At 39.8% G+C, this 23,646-nt stretch overlaps 1 protein-coding gene across 10 annotated transcripts in view; it reads left to right on the plus strand.

Annotated features, from left to right (window-relative positions):
* Klf12 (KLF transcription factor 12) overlaps positions 1-23,646 on the plus strand; it is a 438,833-nt gene that overhangs the window by 340,122 nt on the left and 75,065 nt on the right. For all 10 annotated transcript variants that reach the window (XM_058580971.1, XM_058580972.1, XM_046449453.2 and 7 more), the window contains one exon: positions 16,912-16,974. In XM_058580971.1, the coding sequence (XP_058436954.1) occupies positions 16,912-16,974 (63 nt within the window). The remainder of the gene's footprint in view (positions 1-16,911; positions 16,975-23,646) is intronic.

The raw sequence follows: 23,646 nt of genomic DNA on the forward strand, positions 1-23,646 counted from the left end.
ATTTTGTCTGCCAGCGCCAAATTGGGGCTTCCCCTAATTCCCACTCAAGCTCAATAACTAGCTAGAATGACTCACAGAAGATAGGAAAGTGCTTTACTTATGGGTACTGGTTTATCATAAAGGATATGGCTCAGAAGCGACCAGGTAGAAGAGATGCAGAGGGGTGGCCTAAGGTGGGGATCCTGAGCTGTTGGCCTTTCCTGGGAACTCCACCTCCTAGCACATCGATGTATTCACCAGTCTGGTAGCTCTCCAAACCCTGCCATTCAGGTTTTATTGAGATTTCATTACATAGACATGATTGATTAAATCATGAGCTCCTGGTGATAGAACTAGCTCTCCAGCCTTTCTCCCTTTCCCAGAAATTGGAAGGAAGGTAGAAATGAAACTTGAAACTCTTTTTCTGGTCACCAGCTTCCATCTAGAGCCTATGTAAGGGCTCTAACCTGTGTCACCTTTTTATTATAAATTAAAGTGTGGTCAAAGGGGGCCTGATGAATAATAAAAAACATTCCAGTCACTCAGCCAATTCTAAGACTTATTAGGTGCTTTGAACCAGGATCAGAGCAAAGACAAATTATTTCTTATTGTATCACATACATGTAGACTAATAAATATATTATGAACAGTTTTTTGATATACAAAGTACATGGTCATTCAAAGAGCCTAGACTACTCTATGGAGTAGTTGCTTCCCATTGTAAGCAACTTCACTATTTGGTAAACATGAAACTGTATAATACTCGATTTTACTGTACACTTTACTATTCTAGTTTATCTCCACAGTTAACATTTTCAAAAGTAGAGTTGCTGCTCTACTCATAAAATAAAGAAGGATGTTGTGTAAGAGTGTGGTATGGGAGTCTGTCAGCCTGTACTTGAGTTTCAACACTGGTGTGTGACCTTGGGCTAGCCATATAACCTCTCTAAGCTTACTTTTCTCATTGGCAAAGTGGGAATGATGGTACCTACATCACTGGCTGATGCATGGATAAAGGAGACCATCTAGTAAAACTTGGCCTAGTATGAAGTTCACAGCAAGCCCCTACGTTTAAGAAGATGCTTTTGTGCATGCAGTTGCTGCAAGTCATGGAATGCTGTCATGCCCGCTTGACTCCTCTAGGAATTGGCGCTCAGTTTTTCTCTTTGAAGCATTTTCAGGGTTTCCTTTTGAGTTGGCTACTTTCATCTAATATAAGAAGAAAAAGTGTTTGCCCAAAGAATGGAAGGGCGAAAAATGATCTAGATATTAGTTTTCCAGTTGTTTTTTTGCACACCACTCACTAATGAATCCTGAGGCACTGCTATATTTTATGATAATCCTCTGAAGCAAAATCTTCCAGCAGCCTTCCATTTGTGAGAGAGAAAAATCCCAAACATCTCTTGTCAGTCATCAAAGACATTTGTCCCTCTAGGCTGCACCTTTGCAGCAGCCCTGCCTTCCTGCTCAGGGGCTCTCATGCTGTGTTCCCATCCCTCCCCCACCCCCTCTCCCTCCCTTACTTTTTGCTCATAATTTTCTCCTCACCTGCATACCTGGCTACCTCTCCATACCTAAGCAGCAGTAGTTATCTTATAAAGCCCAGCCCAAATCTCACCACATCACCTTAAAAGAATTTTTGTCTCCTCTGGCCTCTCATTAATCAGTGTTTCCATTATTTCTGTATTGTCTGATTATCCACTGCCTTAAAAGAACTAGTTTTATAAACGCATGTTCATATATATATACACACACACACAGAGAGAGAGAGAGAGTTATAGATGGACACAATATCTTTATTTTATTTATTTATTTATTTCTGTGTAGTGCTGAGGATCGAACCCAGGATGTCATTTTTGCTAGGCAAGCATTCTACCACTGAGCCACAACCCCAGCCCCTTAGAACCACATGTTCTTAATCTTATATTATTGTTTGTGTAACCTTTCTGGTGCTATTATATACTCACCTGGTTGGACTGTTGTCTTTTTTTAAGGTCAGGGTCTGTATCCTGCATTACCTTAATGTGACCTAAATTGATTGGCAGGTGCATTGAACATAATGGTACCTAATACATTTCAATCAATTCTTTCCTGTTTTTTTTTTTTTTTAATCACAGCAATGATGGAGTGCTTCGTAAGGAACTAGAACAATGCTATATTGACCCATATCAAAAAATAAAGTAAGCCGATGTGCTCTAATTAGCTATTTTATTTATATCATAAGAGTCAGTATGTGTTTCTGCAAGATAAATCCTGTTTCCTCTTTGACCTGTGCTGCATGAAGCAGTATAAACAGCATACTTGTGGCCAGCAGTGGGGCAGAAGAGGGAACAGTGAATTTTAATGGGTCTCATATAAATGATGTGGCTCATATAAATGATGGGAGTCCTGCTGCATTTTGGCAGTGCTGATGTGGTGAATACATACATTGTTGTTTATCCAGTGCTCTTGGTGGTCTGGCCTATGATACTTCACATGCTTCTTGCTGGTTTCCACAAACACCTTGAGTCCAGTAGGTACTGAGTAATGCATTTGATGGTCCTTAGCTAAAGATACCAAGTTCTTAAATAAAGTGTCTCTATTTAAGCTGACAGGTCAGGTGCTGAAAGCCTTGGCCTTGAAGGTCTCTAAGCTTCTTGGCTGTCAGCATTCTTAGTGAGAGTGCTCCCCGCAGCCATCTGTGGATCAGACTGTTCTGTGGGTCAGCATTGGCCTATCTCATGATCATCGTTCCCTTTGATTGATTGGTGTCCACTTATAAACAAATCAGGATTTTTGTACATGTACATACATGTACACACATATATTCATGAATACATACCTCCCTTTTTTTACACACATTATTTTAAATCATTAAGATGTTGGTTACAATGAGTTACCAGACTGGGATTTTTCTAGCATTGGAGATTTTATTGGAAGTGAAATATAAGTTACATTTTTTTTCTTTTGAGTTGGCTTATTATCTTTGGAATCTAGTTTATCTTCCTTCCAAATGCCTGTGAACCAAAAGATGTAAAATTTTGTACTACACAAAGGAAATATAGTGCCTTCTTGAAAGAATGCTGAATTGTAAATAGGTCTGATTTGGGGTGACAAAAACATAAGCTATATAACTTTAATGTTCTCTCTTTTTTAATCCTAAATAAGGCATCTCCAAATTAATGCAGCCAAAGCAAAGGCATTTGAAGTCACTCCTCAATGACTTCCTGCTCTTTGTTAACAGAGTTCATCAAATAAAAGCTGGTACAAGTGACACTAATAGAATAGCTTACCAATCAGTGTGTCTGCCAGTTCTTGAGCTCCCTCCAGCCCAATTGACACTAATGACTACAGCAAAGTATTTCAGTTCACACAATGAAAGACTGGAATCTTAATGCCCACATACTGCACATTGAGAAATAGTATATCAGACTTAATACACATGCAAAGTGAAGTGGAAAATTGAAGCAATTATCAGGGTATCTTAGGTCATAGCAGGAATTTGGGATCTCTGTTGCCTGAATAAATGTCATTTCCACAATATAGGTTGTATTGCTCTGCAGACATAATCTAAATCCCGCCCACAGCACGCACCTTAGCATTAGTCTTATTAACCCTTTAAAATGTCTTCATATCTTTTTATTTTACTCCATTTTTTCTACCATTCTACACACATTCTTCAATGTGTGTTTTTTTATTAATTTTTTGTTTATACATGACAGTGGAATGCATTACAACTCTTATTACACATATAGAGCATAATTTTTCATATCTCTGGTTGTATACAAAGTATGTTGACCCCAATTCATGTCTTTATAAATGTACTTTGGATAATAATGTCCATCACATTCCACCATCATTTCTAACCCCATGCTCCCTCCCTACCCCTCCCACCCCTCTGCCCTTTCTAGTTTGTCTATTCCTCCCAAGCTCCCCCTCCCTACTCCACTATGAATCAGACTCCTTTTATCAGAGAAAATCTTCAGCATTTGGTTTATGGGGATTGCCTAACTTCACTTAGCATTGTATTCTCTAACTCCATCCATTTACCTGCAAATGCCATAATTTTATTCTTTTTTATTGCTGAGTAATATTCTGTTGTGTAGATATGCCACATTTTCTTATCCATTCATCCATTGAAGGGTATCTAGGTTGGTTCCACAGTTTAGCTATTGTGAATTGTGCTGCTATAAACATTGATGTGCCTGTGTCCCTGTAGTATGCTATTTTTAAGTCCTTTGAGTATAGACTGAGGAGAGGGATAGCTGAGTCGAATGGTGCTTCCATTCCCAATTTTCCGAGAAATCTCTATACTGCTTTCCATATTGGCTGCACTAATTTGCAGCCGCACCAATTTGCAGCCGCACCAATTTGCAGCCGCACGAGGAGCATATGTGTGTATCTTTCCCCCCCCCAACACTTATTGTTGTTTGTGTTCTTAATAGCTGCCATTCTGACTGGAGTGAGATGAAATCTTAAAGTGGTTTTGATTTGCATTTCTCTAATTGCTAGCCATGATGAACATTTTTTCATATATTTGTTGATTGATTGTACATCGTCTTATGAGAAGTGTCTGTTCAGTTCGTTGGCCCATTTATTGATTGGGTTATTTGGTTTTTGGTGTTAGCTTTTTGAGTTCTTTATATACTCTAGAGATTAATGCTTCATCCAAGAGTAGGCTCTGTATTCACTTCACAGATTGTTTCTTTTGCTGAAAAGAAAATTTTTAGTTTGAGTTCATCCCCTTTATTGATTCTTGATTTTAATTGTTGCTCCAGTGGAGTCCTATTAAGGAAGTTGGGACATAATCCAACATGATGGGCTTACTTTTTCTTCTATTAGATGCAGAGTCTCTGGTTTAATTCCTAGGTCCTTGATCCACTAAGTCCTTAAGTTAAGTTTTGTGCATAGTGAGTGATAGGAGTTTAATTTTATTTTGTTGCATATGAATTTCCAGTTTTCCCAGTGCCATTTGTTGAAGAGGTTATCTTTTCTCTAATGCATGTTTTTGAAGTCTTTGTCTAGCATGAGATAATTATAATTTTGTGGGTTAGTCTCTGTGTCCTCTATTCTATAACATAGCCTCAAAAAAAAAAAAAAAATACTTGGAAATCAACTTAACAAAAGAGGTGAAAGATCTATATAATGAAAATTACAGAATCTTAAAGAAAGAAATCAAAGAAGACCTTAGAAGATGGAAAGATCTACTTTGCTGTTGGATAGGCAGAATTAATATTATCAAAATGACCATACTACCAAAAGCACTATACAGATTTAATGCAATCTGATCAAAATCCCAATGACATTTCTCTTAGAAATAGAAAAGGCAAACATGAAATTCATCTGGAAAAATAGGAGACACAGAATAGCTAAAGCAATCCTTAGCAGGAAGAGTGAAGCAGGCGGCATTGCTATACCAGACCTTAAACTATACTACAGAGCAATGGTAACAAAAACAGCATGGTATTAGCACCAAAACAGGCTGGTAAACCAACGTGTGTTTTATTAGTAGTTTGGTACCCAGCATACATAAAAATTATGAAGGTGAAAATTGTAGAACTGATGAGTTTATTTACTTAAAAGAGAAAATATATATATTCTCATACAGAGAGAGAGAGATACTATATATTTGCAAACATTTATAGAATAAATGTATTGAGAATAACTGTTGAAAAGATTGAAAAAGATATATCATTAAATAAAATTATAAAGAAGTATTTCCTAGAAGATTCATATTGCCTATATTCTTATTTTCAACAGAGAGATGGCCTTGAAAGTATTTTATTTTGAAACAACTTTAGAGTATAGAGTATAAAAGTTAACAAAAATACTACAAGTCACATTTTCCCTTCATTCAGTTTTCCTAAAGTTAATATCTTACATAATCATAATTATCCAAAGAAAGAAACTATCATTGGTTCCTCAGCTGACTAAACTGTAGGCCTCAGTCTCACTTCACCAGTGTTTCCACAGTGCCCATTAGTTTCTTTTCTTTTCTTTTTTTGTATCAGTATTTATTTTTTTAATTGATTTTATTTTTTTAAAGACACGACAGCAATGTTCACACCAATTCATGTCTTTATACATGTACTTTGCTTTTTTTTTTTTGCATCACAATTCTTATTACACATATATGCGACAACTTTTCATATCTCTATTTGTATATAAAGTATGTTCACACCAATTCATGTCTTCATACATGTACTTTGGATAATGATGTCCATCACATTCCACCATCCTTGCTAATCCCCTGCCTCCTCCCTTTCCCTCCCACCCCTCTTCCCTATCTAGAATTCATGTATTCCTCCCATGCTTCCCCTCCCTACCTCACTATGAGTCAGCCTTCTTATATTAGAGAAAACATTCATCATTTGTTTTGGGGGGATTGGCTAACTTCGCTTAGCATTATCTTCTCCAACGCCATCCATTTATCTGCAAATGCCATGATTTTATCCAGAGATGAAGAAGTACTTGATTCATACTCCTTGGCCTTATGGCTCAGGATGGTTTCCATGCACACTTGGTGATGGATATGGGTTGAAGAAGGTCTAAAGAGCCCATATCTATAGGACCAAGGCTTTTCTTTGGGCCCCATCACTTTTCACTCACCTTCTCTTCCACTCTCTACATTTTTTCTTTTTTTAAACACAGCACATTTGCATATCTATTTGTATATGTATAGAATCATACATATATATGTGTGTAGATGCATAAATATATACATGCATACGTATATATATGCATACACACATATATAGGTTTATTTTGTATGGAAAATACCTTTAGAAATATAAATATAAAGCCTACCAATATGAATTCTCATCTGTTTATATTCATGGAGCAGTATTTAATATATGCCTACTTGTACCAGATATGGAGCCTGATATTGGGTGTCTAGTATGAGCTAAGGAGATATATTTCTTTGTTGTGTTTTTTTTTAATCCAAATAATTACATCTACAAATAATTAAAAGCCTGATAAGCATTATGAAGGACAAATTCAGGGAATAATGAGAATCTGTAATATGGAGATAAGATCTGTTTTGGTGAGTTGGGGACAGCAAAGGGACACTTGGGCTGAGGAGCTAAAGAGTGAATGGGAGTTGATGTAGTGAGGAGCTGATGTTCACCTTAGGATGCGATATGCATTTTGTCCATCTTCAAGAATTTCATACTCATTGAACAGTTACAGCATTGCTCCAAATTCCGAGTCCAACACCCAACAACAACAGCCTAGAAGTAGGAAAGATTATTTTGGCTCACAGTTTCAGAGGTTTAGTCCGTAGTCAGTCAGCGCATTGCTCTGGGCCTAAGGCGACATAGAACAGAGTGGTCAAGGGGTGTGGCACAGGGGAGCTGCTCCATTACTAGAAACCAGGAAGCAGAGCTGGCTTGGGGGAAGGGACCTTAGGAAAGGTAAACGCTTCCGGTGCACACCCCCAATGGTCCACATGCCTACAGTTGTCACCCAGTCAGTCCATTCAAACTAGGATGAACTGATTAGGTTGTAGCTCTCATAAGGCAATCAAATATAACATGGTAGCCCCTGGTCCTATTCCTATTAGAGTGCTCATTTCCCTCTGAAGCATCAGGAGCACAGTCCACATTCCTCTCATCATTCTGGTCTTCTGAGCTTTCACCAGAATCATTGATTAAACTCTACTTACAACATCCTAACACTTCTCTAGACTCCATTTCTAAACTTTCGCAACGTCCTCCCTGAAAGGCTTCTGAACAGCATAGGCTGTTCACAGCAATGATCCCTCTCTCTGTACCAATTTTTGTGTTAATCAGCTTTTTATCTAATCAAAATGCCCAACAGGAACAACTTAGAAGAGGAGAAGTGTATTTTGGCTCAGGGTTCCCGAGGCTTAGTCCATGGGTGGCTGAATCTATCGCTGTGGGCTCAAGGTGAGGCAGAACAGCTTGGCCAAAGGCCACTGGTGAAGGGAAGTTGATCTGTTCATGGCAGCCTGGTGGGGGAGCAGCCACAGGGCAGATGCACCCTTCCAAGGCACATCCCCAGTGACCTACCTCCTTCAGTCATGCCCCACTGGCCCACAGTTACCACCTGGTCAATTCATTTGAATTAGGATGGACTCATTAGGCTACACTTAATAATCTAATCATTTTACCTCAGGATATTTCTCATTAGGTGATACCTAATATCCGAACCATAACAAATTCCAGCTTCTCTTTATTAAGTGGGTATCTAAGTATTCCAGTAGAAACAGTGGTTTAACGTCATCAATGATGTCTTCAAACCCGTGTTCTCGCTCTATACTGCCTCCTTGAGACTCAAGGCTCACCTACAATTTATATGCCAAGGACGTTCAAGTCTCCAAATCTTTACTCCGTTTTCTTCTGAATCCAAATAGTTAGAAACTCATTTTAAGAAAAAAGAATCCAGAAACACAATCCTCCTCTATCATCTATGTCAGTTTCTCTGATCACCCACATCAGAACCCTGGGTGTTATCCAAAAACTGTCACCTTCATTCTGCCTTGCCTCCACATTTCACTTATACGTAGACCAACCCACAGATAACTCTGTGTGTGTCTTTGTACAAGATTTTTTTGAAAGTCTTTACAGAGCAACAGCCAGTCTCTAGGCACAGCTGCTGGGGAGACCCTGCTATTCCCACCCATGGCCAGCAGTCTGCCTTCCCTCCCTTCTGTTCTGAGGAGGGCCTGGTAAGCATTCCAAATGCTCACAGCATCAGGCAGGGACTCTCAGGGCCAGTCTTAGCACGTGGGTGCCAGAGCGGCATGATCTTCAAATTGATGCCCAACATACCCTGTCTGTAGCACATGACACATGGCAGTTTCCCCACTGCAGATCATCAGGCATCTGCAAACTTCATGGCTTTAACCCTCTGGCCTCAGAGCTTCCCAGACAACATGACTTCACAGGGCTTGACCCCAACAGCCATGACGAACTACAGCACACCATAGCAGGCCCTGTGCATGACAAGCCCTCCTAGGAGTTTGTAATGCAGAGACCCTACAGATAAATCTTACTTTATTGTGCATCCATCCTGCTCTCACTCTTGCCCCCACTCACTCCTTACCATTGCCACTGCTGCCATCTGAGACTGGTACACAGTGCCACAGTAGCCCTCCTGTGGTATTCCTGTGTCATGCATTCCCTCAGGCCACCCCTTGCACTGCTGCCAAGATGATTTTTCTAGTATATAGATCTTATTGTACTGGATCTACTCATAAACTCTTCTGGTAGTTGTCCTTTAATTCTCTTTAACTTAACCACTTAGCACAATACATAAGACCCATATTCCCCTGGCCCTCCAGGCCTGCCAAACCCATTACTCTACATATCATGATGTTCAGACTCCATTCCAGAAAGACCCTGCTCCATACCCAGGTAGAGGGATGCTGCACAGAGACCAAGAAGAACCTGAACCAACAGGCCTTGCCAGATTGCCCTCTGCTCCCCACCATTACCATTAGATTATACCTCTCTGCACCATCATGCTCCATGCTTCAGACCTAAGCATAAAATGTATAGTTAACCCTGAGACTGTTTCTGAAATCTCTGAGTCATGTAAGGCTGTGACCAAATAAGCATGTTACACATTTTCCTTGCTAACTTGTCTTATTTATAGGGTGACCGCATGACCCATGATGATGGGTGACGAAAGGAGTCACTCCCTTTTCTGCTCCTACACCAGACTCAGGTTTCTCAACCCCAACCTTTCCCTGGAAAAAAAAAAAGTCTTCCTTCCCCTCTCTTCTCTATCTTTAAAAGGGCAGCATCTCTCACTCAGTGGCTGGAATAATACCGAATCCTGTTTGAAGTCTCATGCCCCATATTGGACATCAGAATAAACCTGTATATCACAGACCAATAAAGATTTTCTTATAAAACACTATTCTTCCAGTAAGATTGGACATTTTATGTCAGGATTATTGAAAATTATTATGCACAATGTTTTCTAATTGTTACTGAACTTTTTCTGTTGTGTAAGAAAAGAATTTAGCCCACACTTTCACCTTCGAATTGGGCAAATTATTCAACATAATCACTCTTTAACAATTTGGCTTACTATGTCGGTTGAAGAAAAGATTAGAAATAATTTCACGTATTAAATATCAGAATTTTCCATGCAGAAACATACAAAAGGTAATTTTAGAAGATTTCAGGTATTGCTTCCTTCTTACACACAGTCCTATTGAATACAAGTTCTCATGAACATTTAGGACAGTCCAGATGTTGTTTTAATAAATATACACTGCACCTGATCAAATGAAAATAGCAGTGTGACTTCAGTGTTTAAATTAGGTGGGCCCTCTTTATTCTCAGTTTTTTATTAAACCAGTGATGAGATGACCCTTAGAAGTACCATATGTTGGAGAGTGGGGGTAGTACTCAGGGGTAGAACACTCACTTGCTAAGCCAGTGTGGGGCTCTGGGTTCCATCTCCAGCAAAACTCATTTACACACACAACTATGTATTTTGGGGCGGGGTGGGGGGGAATACCAGAAATTGAACTCAGGGGCATTTGACCACTGAGCCACACCCCCAGCTCTATTTTGTATTTTATTTAGAGACAGGGTCTCCCTGAGTTGCTTAGTACCTTGCTTTTCCTGAGGTTGGCTTTGAACTCTCAATCCTCCTGCCTCAGCTCCCTAGCCCCTGGGATTATAGGAGTGCACCACTTTTCCCTTCACAACTATGTATTTTTTTAGAGTTGTCTTTGTCGTCTATTTTTACTTCAAATTCTCCCTTATGCAAAGGCACTGATATTACTGTAAAACAATGGACTTGTTTAAACAGCATAGCAAATCAATATTGCTATCATTTTTTTTTCCCTATTTACTCTGATTTGTTCTAATGCCATAGGACTTAAAGAGAGGGGTTAGGGCAACTGGTGTTAAAAACACAGCATTTTGAAGAGGACAACATTTATTTCTGTTTTACAGCTAAGGAAAAAGGAATTCTAAATGGAGAGCATTTGATAGAGTTTTGTCAGTTAATCCCGGCCCCACCCTCTCCTGCTCCCAGAGGCAGTGACACCAGATGTCCTTCCTCCTGTCTCATTGGGACAGCTGATGTCCTTACTCTGAGAGGCCTCCCCAGCCTCCATCTCTAGGTCAACTTGCTCTTACTTCTTGTGTGATTTGTTCATAAGCTTGGTTTATTTTGTACGTCCCCCCAGCTCAGAGTATGCCTCAAGAGGACAAGGTGGCTTTTCCCTTTTTTCTCGCTGTCATCTCCATTACCTGGCACAATGTGGGCCCTCATCGTTATGCAGGGGTAAGGTGGTGAGGGGAGCTATATTGAAGACACTTTCGGCTTCAGGGTGTTAATGTGGAGGAGAAGAGGTCATGGGTCATAGGAAAGTGACCCCTAGGCCACATCAGCATTTGGAGATGAAGGATGAGAGGAAGAAGTCTCAGCAAAGGAAAAGGAGGAAGAGGAAAGCCAGAAGAGCGGCCCTGCTTGGAATCCAGGAAGCTGTTCTGGGGTGGTGATCAGTTAGGTCAGTAATGGTGAAGACTGAGAATCAACCTAGAGATCTGAGATCTTGGAAGCTGTGAATGATCATGGAAAGAGTGGTTTCATCCAAGGGTTGTGGACACCAACTCGACTGGGTTGGATTCTGGAGAAAATAACAAGTGAGGAAGTGTGGATATAGTTAGAGTTAATTTCTACAATTGTACATTTAAATAACAATGCTAATGTAACAAAGGACTTTCATAGACACAGGGAGAACAAAGCATGCTCCTGTTACATGCCCTGCCTAATACAGTCATGAGTCACTTAACAGAGACACATTCTGCAAAACATGTCATTAAGTGATTTTGTTGTGTGAATTTCATGGGTGTGCTTATGCAGACCTAGGTGGTATGGCTGCCCTTAGGCTATATGGTACATACGATCTGATCTTAGGGGCTACACATGGTGTATTCAGTATTGTATTGTTAGACAATATGTTGTTATACAGCACATGGCTATATTTAGTCCTATGACAATTTTAGTTCAAGAAAACTGTGCCTGCCACCTTCCATCTACTTCCATGATAGAATGTTCAATTGGGCTTAAATAAACACTAAGTCTCTCATTAGAGTCCCTGGTGCTAATTCATGTTATCACACCCTCTGGGCTAGGGTGGGGAGTATCTGGGAGTCTGTCAGCCTGGATGACATGCTGGAGGAGAACACACTTGTATTCAAGTTCCAGATTTGCTCTGCAATAGCCCCGTATAACCCTAGCAAGTCGCCTAACTCTTCCAACCCAATTTTCTTAAAAAATAAAATGCAGACAATGATGATATGTGGATAAATCACAAAAAGTGTCTAATATATTTTACATGATACCAAGCATATAGTAAAGGCTCAGTAAATAGGTATAAGTTTGTATTGCTCTCATTACTGTCCCTTGATGGGTCACACCTGAAACACTGTGCTGTTTAGTAAACAGAATCTAGGTCTTCTAGTAAAGAACAAAAAATGAGATGCCAGAGATAAGCCATACTTTATAAACCATAGTTTGTAGATCATCTTGTTCTGTATGTACTCATTTCTCTTTGTCTTTTCCTCTCCAGTTGTAGATGCATAGAACATATTTGTAATCTGTCACCTGGAACTAGATGGATATTCCAGTTTCATCTTCCCAGCCCTCCCTGGAGGGAGGCTGGGAGGTCCCCTCAGTGCTGTTGCTGGTGAGAGGTGGCATGCATCTCCTGCTTCCTGGGTGCTAAACATGGTTCTGAACTTTAACAAGTCATCCAAATCTCACAGTCCTGGGAAGTGGGCATCATTACAGTCATGCATTCCTTAATACCAGGGCTACATTCAGAGAAATGTATCCTTAGATCAGGTCATCATTATATGAACAGAGAGCTTACTTTGCCACCTTTACCTAGTGCTGCACGTTAATCATTGACATGGTTTCTGATGCAATTAGGATTTGGTAAACAGGAGATGTCTAAGGCTGCTGCCAGTGGAACACACATATGTTTTACTAAACTTAAAAAAAAAAAGTAGAAGTACACTCTAAAATAATGATAAAAATACAGTACAGCTGGTGTCACAAGCCTGTGATCCCAGTGACTCAGGAGGCTGAGGCAAGAGGATTGCAAATTTGAGGCCAGCCTCAGCAACTTAGCGAGACCCTGTCTCAAAAATTAAAAAAGAGTGGCTGGGACTATAGCTCAGTGGCAGAGCGCTTGTCTAGCATGTGTGGGGCACTGGTTTGATCCTCAGCACCACATTGAAAACAAAATAATTAATAAACAAAGATATTGTATATCCCTCTACAACAATAAAAAGTTTTTTAAAAAAGAACTGGGGATATGTCTCAGTGGTTAAACACCCCTGGGATCATTGGTCCCCCCCCCAAAAAAAAAGTATAGTACAGTAAATATATAAACCAGTAATATATTTATTTATTATTATTTATTATCATTATCAAATATTATATACTGTAGGGGAGTATGTGAGCTCTGCTTTTATACCACTGGCAGCACAGTACAGTATCACCACAAACATGTGAGTAGTGCATTATGCTAAGACATCATAATGGCTGTGATGTCACTAAACAGGAATTTTTCAGTTCCATTATGATCTTTACACACAGTCCATCATTGACTGAAGCCTTGTTATGTGGCACCTGACTGTATTGTCTCCATTTGTACAGATAAGGAAACTGAGGCCCAGACAGGTCAAGTGACTCGCCCAGTCCAAATAACACTGTTGGTCAAGGTAGAGCTGGGCTTCGATCCCAGGAAGTCTGTTACATAGTTTGCACTCTTAACCACTTCCTCCAAGCTCTACCTGGAGTGACAGGATTAAGTTTAAGTTGCCACAGACTTGAGAATCAGGTGTTTTGATGTTCGTACTCCAAGGGAAGAGCCATTTTTATATTTTGACATGTAAAAACTTTTAGACACTTAGCAAGAGAGCTAGATGTTGCAGATGAGTAAGTGTATATTAATAGAATAATTTGTACCCCTGCCCTTAATGGTATGACTTGTCTGCTGTTTAATGCAAATCAAGTGTAAGCATTTCTATCTGAAGTGAACTATCAGTAGAGCACTTTATATGATCCGGTATGTCACAGGACAACCAAGGTCTCCCTTGTCTTCAGCCTGGTGTTCTTTCTTTGCATATCCAGTGGTTAGTCCTAAGGCCTGAAACCCTTAGTTTCAGAACAAAGTGGCTTTAGCAGTAAGGGAGCCTGTGTGAAGCTAAGAGAAGAATAATGAACATTCCCTGCAAGCTTCCTGCCTGGATGCAGGTGCAGGAATCAGGAGGTCATGAATAATGCATGACATGCAGATTAGGTGGTGGTTTCTCCTACTGGGGTTTTGACTTTTTCTACCTGCCTGGCTGCTATATGTGGCAAGAAGGCAGACCATAGCAAAACATGGCACAATTTAAAGACTGAGCTTTACAAAGCCTTTGCATATCATTTTGAGAAAATAAATTAGCTGAAATGCATGCCTTGAGGTCTCTCCTTTTTTGGATGAAGTAAATTCCAGGTTATTAATGTGCTTCTTTTGAGGAGGAAAATCTTTCTTGATTCATCTTTCTAACTTAAGAAACCTCACAATCATTTGGTCATATACCCACAATCAGAAATTCTTTTCCTAAGCCTTTCCTAAGGGATTCTTTTCCTAAGACTACTAAGCCAGCATAAAAATTATCCATTTATGACACTTGATCTATGATGAATGAAATCTTTCTAAAAGATGCAAATACCTAGAGAAAATTCTGGTAACAGATCAAATATCATTTTCCATCCATGTATGCAATAAGCAGCATCAGTAAGAGATTGCTTCCATCTCCAAACTTCAACTGGTAGAATCTACCATGATGAAACAAAACAATTTCCTTGTGCTTTTAGGGTTAAGGAGGGAGTAATTAAAGCAATAAAAGTTTGAAGGAAAGGGTGAATTAAAGAACTGTAAGTACTTGGGCCTGATTAGTTCTTGAAACCATTATTAACAGGACTCCACACCTCAGGGAGAGTATAGGTAAAGTTCAAGAGGGTTTCCAGCATTTTCCCTTAGGTCAGCGGGCTTTATCTGGGGAGAAATTGTTTTGGCTCTGATGTCCATTTGGGGGGTTATATTTCAGCAGTCAGAAGAGTAGTTTTGTTACCTTTTGTGTAAGTCTTATGCATTTTTATTACACAGTGTGTCTCTGTCTGTCTGTCTGTCCCCCCCACACCCCCCCACACCCCCCCACACTGCTCTCCCCCCTTGGGGTAGAGCAGTAGAATATGAGCTGGCTCTCATTTCTAGCTGAGTCTGTCATTTCCGCTAGGCCCCAGCTTGGCAGGGTGCCAATACCAACAGGTGATCCTTGTAGCTGCAAAACAGCAGGAAGTGGGCTGTGCTTGAATGAGGCAGCTCACCAGAGGGGCTGTCTGGCCTCCCTCCATCTTTCTGCATAATTAACACCCCCTCCCCCCATGCAGAGCAGAAAATCTGTGCTGAGCAGCTCAGCTGCACCAGCCATAGAGAAGCCTGCGAGGAAAAGAATGTTAATAAGGGATGTTGGAAGAAATCAGCCTTCTGAGTGCAAAGTGCAGTCTGACTGGGGGGCCGAGGCTGGGTTAGGGAAAGATTGCCTTTGGCCTTGGGAGGGGCTGGAACTGTAGTGTTTTAATAGTACAGTGATTTCCACTTGCTAAGCAGCCAAGAGGAACTGGGGTTCTGATGAGGCTTGGTGGTTCTAAGTGGACTTTCAGACCAGCTTTAAAATCCCTGTTTGCTTTCTTTCATGTCTAGTCAATAAAAGCAATGCTTGAAGCTTAAAGACTGAAGACAATAGAAAGTAAAATATCTCACAAATCCTAAGAAAGGTGGGACAAAGCAGGAAGTTGGTGGCGGGGACACTGGAAGGGTGGCATGTAGTTTTGCCAGTTGGAGGTCCAGCAGCTGCTCCCATGGGGGTGATAACTGAGAGCTCTGAGCTCCAATCCCACAGGACCCCAGTGCCAGACACTGGTGGATCCTTGCATTCTGCACTTCTTTCTTGGCTCAACTTTGGAAGTGACTTTGCCTTCCTCACAGCCCAGCTGTAGAGCATCACTTCCAAAAAGTTTTTCTTCTACAAACACTTGTCTCACCCTTCCTTCCTCACCCATTCCCACAGTTTCTGCTCTTAGACATTTGCATAATGTTATCTTGCTTTCCAGGATTTCAAATATAGAAGTCCACTGAAAGAGTGGGCACTTGACTGCCTCTTTGTCCCTATTTGTGTGTGTGTGGTGCTGAGGATTGAACCCTGGCCTTTGCACGTGCTAGGCTACCACTCTACCCCTGAGCCCAACCCTTTATTGTCTAACTGTGCACTCCTCCTGGAAACAGTATCTATAAGAGGGCTGTTGAGGGCTGGCACACGATTTTTTTTTTTTTAAAGAGTGGAGGAGGTGCAGTTGCTGAGAATTGAACCCAGGGGTGTTTTACCATGAGCTACATGCCCAGCCCTTTTTAAAACAGGGTCTCACTAAGTTGCTTAGGGCCTCAGTAAATTGTTGAGCTTTGAACTTGTGATCCTTCTGCCTCAGCCTCCCAAGTTACTGGGATTACAGGCATGCACCACTATGCCCAGCAAGGCACCCACTAAAGTCTACCCACTCTTACACCTGGCCAGGATTAGATCTTCAGTGACTGTTTTGGAATGAATGAGTGCCTGAGTTCATTAAATTTGATGAGCCCACTTTGGGAGCTTCCCAGTGAACATTGTGATAAGCCCTTATTATTTGGGATCCGTAAAGAGGGAAAAAAGGCCTATAGGTCTTCAGGCCCAGGAATTTATTTGTATCCATTTACTAAGAGTTGAGCAAATTCTACAGGATAGTATACGAAACAAACCTAGAAGAGATTATTTATAAAAATAGATGTGTGTGTGTATTTTTTTTTCCCAATTGCAATCAGTAATGTACATTTTCAGTGAGTATATTATTCTTATTTGCCCACAGGGTACATCCGTCCCCAGTCTCAAGGGTCCGGGGAAATCGAATGAATAATCAGAAGTTTGCTTGGTGAGTATGCAGTCTAGCTTATCCATTTCTTAAGTCCTATGAGGAGTTTTAATAGGATGGTGTTAAAGTCAAGAAGATGATTCCTGATGTTCTAGACAATACATTGCTACCACTTGAAGGGTATAGAATACCTTTCATCTGAAAAGATATAAATAAACATTGATACAATTCCTTTCTAGCCCAAACTCTTCACATAGCAAAAACTCTTTGAGTGCAGTATTTTTTCCTAACAGATATGACTTCATTTCCCAGGACTATCCAGTTGTTACCTTTAAAAAGAATGTTTTCTTTCTTTAGTAAGATTTAGTCAGCGACCTAGATTTTTCTCAGGTACTAACTTCAGTTTCTCATGAGGATTTTCACAGTTAGGTATTTAGTCTATCATATTAATTTTAGTGATTACTATTTTGGTGATTCTCCCTCCCACCGGCCTTACCTTTAAATATCTAGGATTTTTTTTTCTAATTGGAGGAATACCAAGAATCTTTCAAATTGGCAAATTATTTCTTGCATAAACATAAATGGAATTTATGAAAAGTTATTTTACCACAAAATATTGATTTTTGATTCTGTAAAGGAATAAAGGGTTTCACAAATGTCATCACATAAAAGAAAGAAAATAATGTTGGTTCAAAATGTTGTGTTTGCTTACATTTTTCCAGCCTCAAACTAACCTTTCAACATATACTGTGTCATAAAAAGGAAGAGGAAAGAAACAAAAAAGAAAGAATTGAACTGTGTAGGATGTTACTTCAAAGATAAATGGAAATTCACAGATCTCCATTTTTCCTTCCTTGAATTTGCTTAGAGTGGCATTTTGATTAGAAACTCTGGCTTTTTTTTTTTTTTTTTTTTTAAGTGTAGGAAGATGATTACCAAAGATTGAGCTTCCAAATTAATTTTATTCCTAAATCAGGGTTATTTTTAGTCACAAAATAATGACACTTTGAATTTGAATGGTACCTAATCAACTCTCCTCCCTTCCCCCATTAAATCTAATTAACCCTCACAATAGCTTGGTGATGTTGTTAAATATTATGCTTTTTTTCTTCATAGAGGGGGAAATGGAGCACAGAGAAGAAAGCCATTTGCTTACACACTGCATAAAAGCTGGGGTATCCTTCCTGGTCTCTCACAATCCCTAAAGCATATTGTTCCCTGACAAACCTAGAAAACAGAGGGAACAATGCAGGTGGTCATTACCTGAAAGCAAAAGAAGAAATCAGTTCCCCCTTTCATTGCATGGAGTCTATGTTCTTTCTCAGTCCAAGGCACATGGTCCTAAGGAAACTTCATGACATACAGAGTATGAGACCCTCAAGTGAGCCACAAGAGCCAAGAGATGAGAACAGAATTGTCAGTCTTGAAATCTAGTTTCTCCAACTTGGTTCTCAATGGCCAAATTGAAAGTCAAATAAATCTTCCCCCCTTTTCCTTTCTGGACTACTTGAGTAGTGATAACTGGCTCCTACATAATTCACAGCATATGAGTTTAAATTACGTTTATCTCCAGAGAAGTAATTCATGAAAAACAAAATGACTTTTACTGTTAACCTTGAGAAAATTCGACTTTTATTTATTCAGCAACATTTATTTACAGTCCCAATCACTGTTAAAAGCACTAAATTAGAAAGATAAATAAAATGTGCTTTCTACTCTCAAGGGGTTGTGTATGAGAGAGAGAACATGGAAAGGAGAGACCCTCAAGCCCTGTGTGCTCATCCCTTCCCTGGGTGTGTGTATTGACGTCATACACACGTTACTCGATGAGCATATGATCTATAATACAAAATGGATAATTCTCTAAAGTGTTCAAAGGGAGAACTTATCAACTCGATTTATGACCAGTTTGAGAGTGGAGACTAGGGGAAGTCTCTTCCTTCATTTATATGGATAATATAGAGACTGTCATAAAATCCATCCCAGAGAAGAAAAGCTTTCTTTGAAGACCTAGAATTAGTAAGGAAGCAGAGAGTTGAGCTTGTGCCTCCTTTGAAGATTGAAATGGACATACAAAGTCCTGGAGACATTTCTGAATTGATGATAGCACGACCATACTGGGTTTAAATATGTTTACTTCAATGGGTCAGGAGTTAAAATTTCTGTTAAAATTTCTATGATATATACTACCCTGAATCTTCCTTGGGCAAATACGGTGAGACTGGTATATGGAATAAATCACCCGGCCAAGAAGAAGCCCTTGAATCACCCAGCATCTTCTTCTAGTGCAGTGATAAACATTTGGTAATTCTTTGTGAAATATTGGCTGTGAAAAAATCGAAAAGTTTAAATACCCATCTAGCAATAGAGAGGAAGGGAAAGAGATAGTTGATGTCTTCAAAATAGGAGTGTGGGATTATTTATAGAATTAGATGTCAAGTTCATCACTAGCTTAGCTCTGGGTTTAGTTAGATCCTTAAACACTATTTTGTGAGTTAGGAGCCACGGTTCTTTGACGATGGGGAGCAAACGCTCCACTCAGTGCAAAAAAAAAATATTATTTATCACATAAGCAATTAGAATTTGGTAAAAGATAAAAAGACTTGAGGTAATGCATGACATTGGGTAGGTTCTGAAAGTCAATGACCGTGGTTGATAGCTACCAAGCTAATGTTGATTATTGAGTAAAGATAGTTTAAAACTGTAAATAGTGTTTTCCTCTGCACAGTGTTGATAAAGGTGGCATCCATTGGCCTCTTTAATGTGGCAGCCTTTCCTCTGGAGCTGGAGAAATGTGTGGACAAGAATGGCTGTTCGAGGCAAACAAAATCTGCTGGAACAGAAAGAATGTGCTCACAGTGTATGCATCCAGGGAAGAGTAAGCACCAGGGCTTAAAGAATCCATGACAGACATCAGGATGTGGGACCATGTGCTGACTCCCAGGAATTAAAGAATGCCCATAACACCTTGTTGTGGTGTGTATCAGCACCCCAATAAGGACTATAAGATCATCTTACAACTCATTTAATATAGAATTAGTCAAGATAGCAGGCCAGTCCAGATATAAACTCTGCCTATCAGAATGTCTTTTGCCTCAATGCCACCATATTAATAGGAGTCTTTTGCTGATTTGAGGATTGAGGACCCTCGGGTTCAGCCACGTGGACCTCTTTCTGTTTCATGTATTGGTCCTCACTCCTCTTTCCTTCAATATTGGCCATAAGTACAGGTAACCACACCTTCCTCTGTCCAGTAACTGCCATAAGAGAAAAAAATTTTTTTTTCTCTCTACACATTTTATGTTCATTGGCTGAAACCCTACAAATTAGACTGACAAAAGACAGATTAATAAAAGTAAAGAGAGGTTTGTTAACATATGCATCACATATCACCAGCTGGCCGGACTGGAAATATGAACTGGGTTCAAAGGAGCTGGCTGTATCCATAACTTTGAAAATGGTGAAGAAACCACGCAGCTCACAAACATAAGTTTCTAAGACAGGACAGTTCGGTGACCCCAAGGGTCAGCTCCAGTGCTGCAAGGAGCAAGAGAGCGAGCGTACCCCGAACCCCAGTTTTTATTTAGGGGAAAGACATTCAAGAAAGTTCCACCCAAGTAAGGCAAGGGCTTGGGTTTCCAAAGATAGAGTCTTAGTGATGTCTTGTGGTCAGCAGGTTGATTGACATCTTGGGAAACCACACCTATCTCAGGTGCTGTGTGGGATCACAGGCAGAACCAGAGGAAAGGCACACAGGTGTCATGTGTTGCATAGCCCAAGAAGCACATAATGCCAGTCCAGTCCCCTCATACGCTCAAATACACATAGCTCACACACACACAGCCCATGGGTGGCTCGCATCAATCACGTGTGCACTGGTTAGAACCTAGGCTTATGAAGCATCTTAACAAAAGAACGATAACTTCTTTAGAGAAGGAACACAACTGGATGGCAAATTATGGGAAGGTAAATAGACAGGATAAAGTAATGGGAGATAAAGGCTGGTTAGTAAGGTGATTTCTCTGATGCCATCCCTGGATCCATATGGAAAGTTGTCTCTTGAGATTAGGAGCCATCCTGTCCTTCCTGGTAGAAAGAGGGAAAGGGGAGGGTGTTTCTTGTGTCTGCTTTTGTGAGTTGCCTTCAGCACATAATAATTCTTATGCCAAACTGGCATATTTGGGCTTCATACTCTGCCCTTCTCCATATGAACCCTTTTTTAGAGCATTTGCTACATTTTCTTGCTCTGTTTGGAGCAAATGAGGAAAATTCCTTATTAGAGAGTTAAATGTGAAGATCAAATTGTTCTTTGCAGATCTTTTTGCTTAAAGCTATTATACCCTGATATCCAATCCACAGGAGAGTGACTGTTTCCAAGATACATGTGTCCTTTTCTTATCAAAGATAGAGATCTGGAATCTGTTCTTCAGTGTGTAGGTATAGGCTCAAACAGGACAGGGAGAGGCTTGCTGGGAATTACCTGTGAACTGGACATTGAAGTCGATTTGAGTCTCCAAAAGTTTCCAGGATCAGTGTGAGTGTCCCGAAGACATGCTCAGCTGAGTGTTCATCCTGAGCTTCTCACCCCTTCCTCCCTCCTCTGTGCTTCCTGTTCCACCTGCTCAATTCCTACTGTTTTAAAGGAGTTGGGCATGTATCCTTGTTTGATGATGGTAGTGGTGGTTGTTTTTGAATGTGTCCCCAAAACATCAGCCAAGGGCTGTTACGTAACATTGGTGGTGGGTGTAACTTGATAGAGTTTTTTATGGGCTCTTTTGATGATGACATAGACAATAAAGCATCTCTGTTTATTAATAGAAATTGTCATCAGTAAAATAGAAGTAATTTTCTCTAACCAATTGAATGCTGTTGCCACCAGTCTGTTATGATTTATTTCCTACTGACATGCCTGAGATTTTTATGTAGCCCATATACACAAAACAGTTCCAGTTTTAATAGAGTCTCTATGCAAATGATGATACATTCTGGATGTGAATTGCATTTAACATTTGGATGTGTGAACATTTTGTGTCACAAATTTTTCAGAGGGCAAAAAGAACCTTTTCACAATTTGAGGTTTTAATGTTGGAGATATAGTTCTACAATGAACTTAAATATTTATATACACACAGTTACAAGTGTTATATGGAATATTTTTGAGGAATATCAGCAGCAATTTATGGAATTTTTGCCATTAAAGTAACATGCTCTCTTTTTTAAACTTTTTTTTTTCCCCATAGTAGATGATGGCACTGAATTCGTTGCTATCAGAAAGCTAATATAGGGCATTTCCAAATTCATAGTTTCTGAGATGTAAGGAAAATGTAAGCATCACAAATTCAGATCAGCCTCATTACTTTACACACATAGAAAAGGAAGCCCCCAGACAAAACTGTAACATGTCAAACTTGGGCATAAATCCAAGTCCCTACACACCTGTCCAATAGTCTTTCCACCAGGCGGTACTCGTCTACCAGCATGGAGACCAAGAACAGATGAATGTTTAATTCATTGCAAGCTAAGCAGAAGGTTTTTTGCCTGGGTGGTTCCCATTAGAGTGACATGTAGGACAAGCAAGAGATTAGAAAAGGCTTGGTGAAGACTTTGGTGCCCTCACCAACATGTGGCCTGCACTCTCTGCCAGAATACCCACCCATTGTCTTGCAGATCCTTGTGTACTCAATATTCATGATCATGTTCTTTTAATTACCAGAGTCTTCCACTGCCTTGCTTCTTGATGTATAGAACAGAAAATCGTGATATTACATGTGGACTTTAATATATGAAACTTACAGTTGAATGCCTAACCCATGTAGGTTTTATTTTTTTTTGTTTTTGTTTTTTCTTTTGGTCTTGTTTTTAACATATACATATTGGCAAATCAATAGGAGAGGTTTGGCTTTAGGTTTTGTTTGGAAGCTTGCTCCTTCTGATGTTTGATAACATATTCTGAAAATGGGCCATTAGTTGATGTTGGCATGAACCCATTCCCTGGATATGTACAAATTACAATAAAAGGAAGTGCCTCACTTGAAGCCATCTCCAAATTCACCTCCCTTCAAAACCACATTCTTTATATTATATATAACACAGTATCAGCTATTTAATTCTTTAATGGGTTCAACCAACTCCTTAAATTCAGTTTGATGACAGTTATATAGACTTTAAATTAGTGGTTCAGGGCTGAGAATGTGACTCAGTAGTGGAATACTTCTAGCATGCATGGTGCCCCAGGTTCAATCCCCAACACCACAAAAATAAAATAAATCCAAATGTTGTAGTGTTAATTTGTAACCCCACATGCTGGGCACAGTGGTGCATGCCAGTAATCCCAGTGACTCCTGAGCCTGAGGCAAGAGGATCACAAGTTCAAGGTCGGTCTCAGCAATTTATCCAGGCCGTATTCAACTTAGTGAGACTATTTCAAAATAAAAATAAAAAGGGCTGGGGATATAGCTCAGTGGCAAAGTATACCTGGGTTCAAACCCCAGTACCCCAAACAAACAATCAATTGAATAAACTTGTGGTCCATTTCAAATTGACCTTATGAAAGAATTTTGGCCTAATTTTCTTAAATTTTTTGTGACCCAGAATTTCATCAAAGACCTCTGTGATAAAAGTGGTTCACATTCCTATTGGCATCAGCTGATTTTGTCTCTAGTATTGCTTTAGCCAAATAAAGATGATTCGGGAAAGAAAGTAGGTTATTTTTCTGTAATTGTTTACCTAATT

The sequence above is a fragment of the Marmota monax genome, unplaced genomic scaffold (genome assembly GCF_021218885.2).
Source record: "Marmota monax isolate L192 unplaced genomic scaffold, Marmota_monax_Labrador192_F-V1.1 WCK01_AAM20220418_F8-fsc00137, whole genome shotgun sequence".
Taxonomy (NCBI): Eukaryota; Metazoa; Chordata; class Mammalia; order Rodentia; family Sciuridae; genus Marmota; species Marmota monax.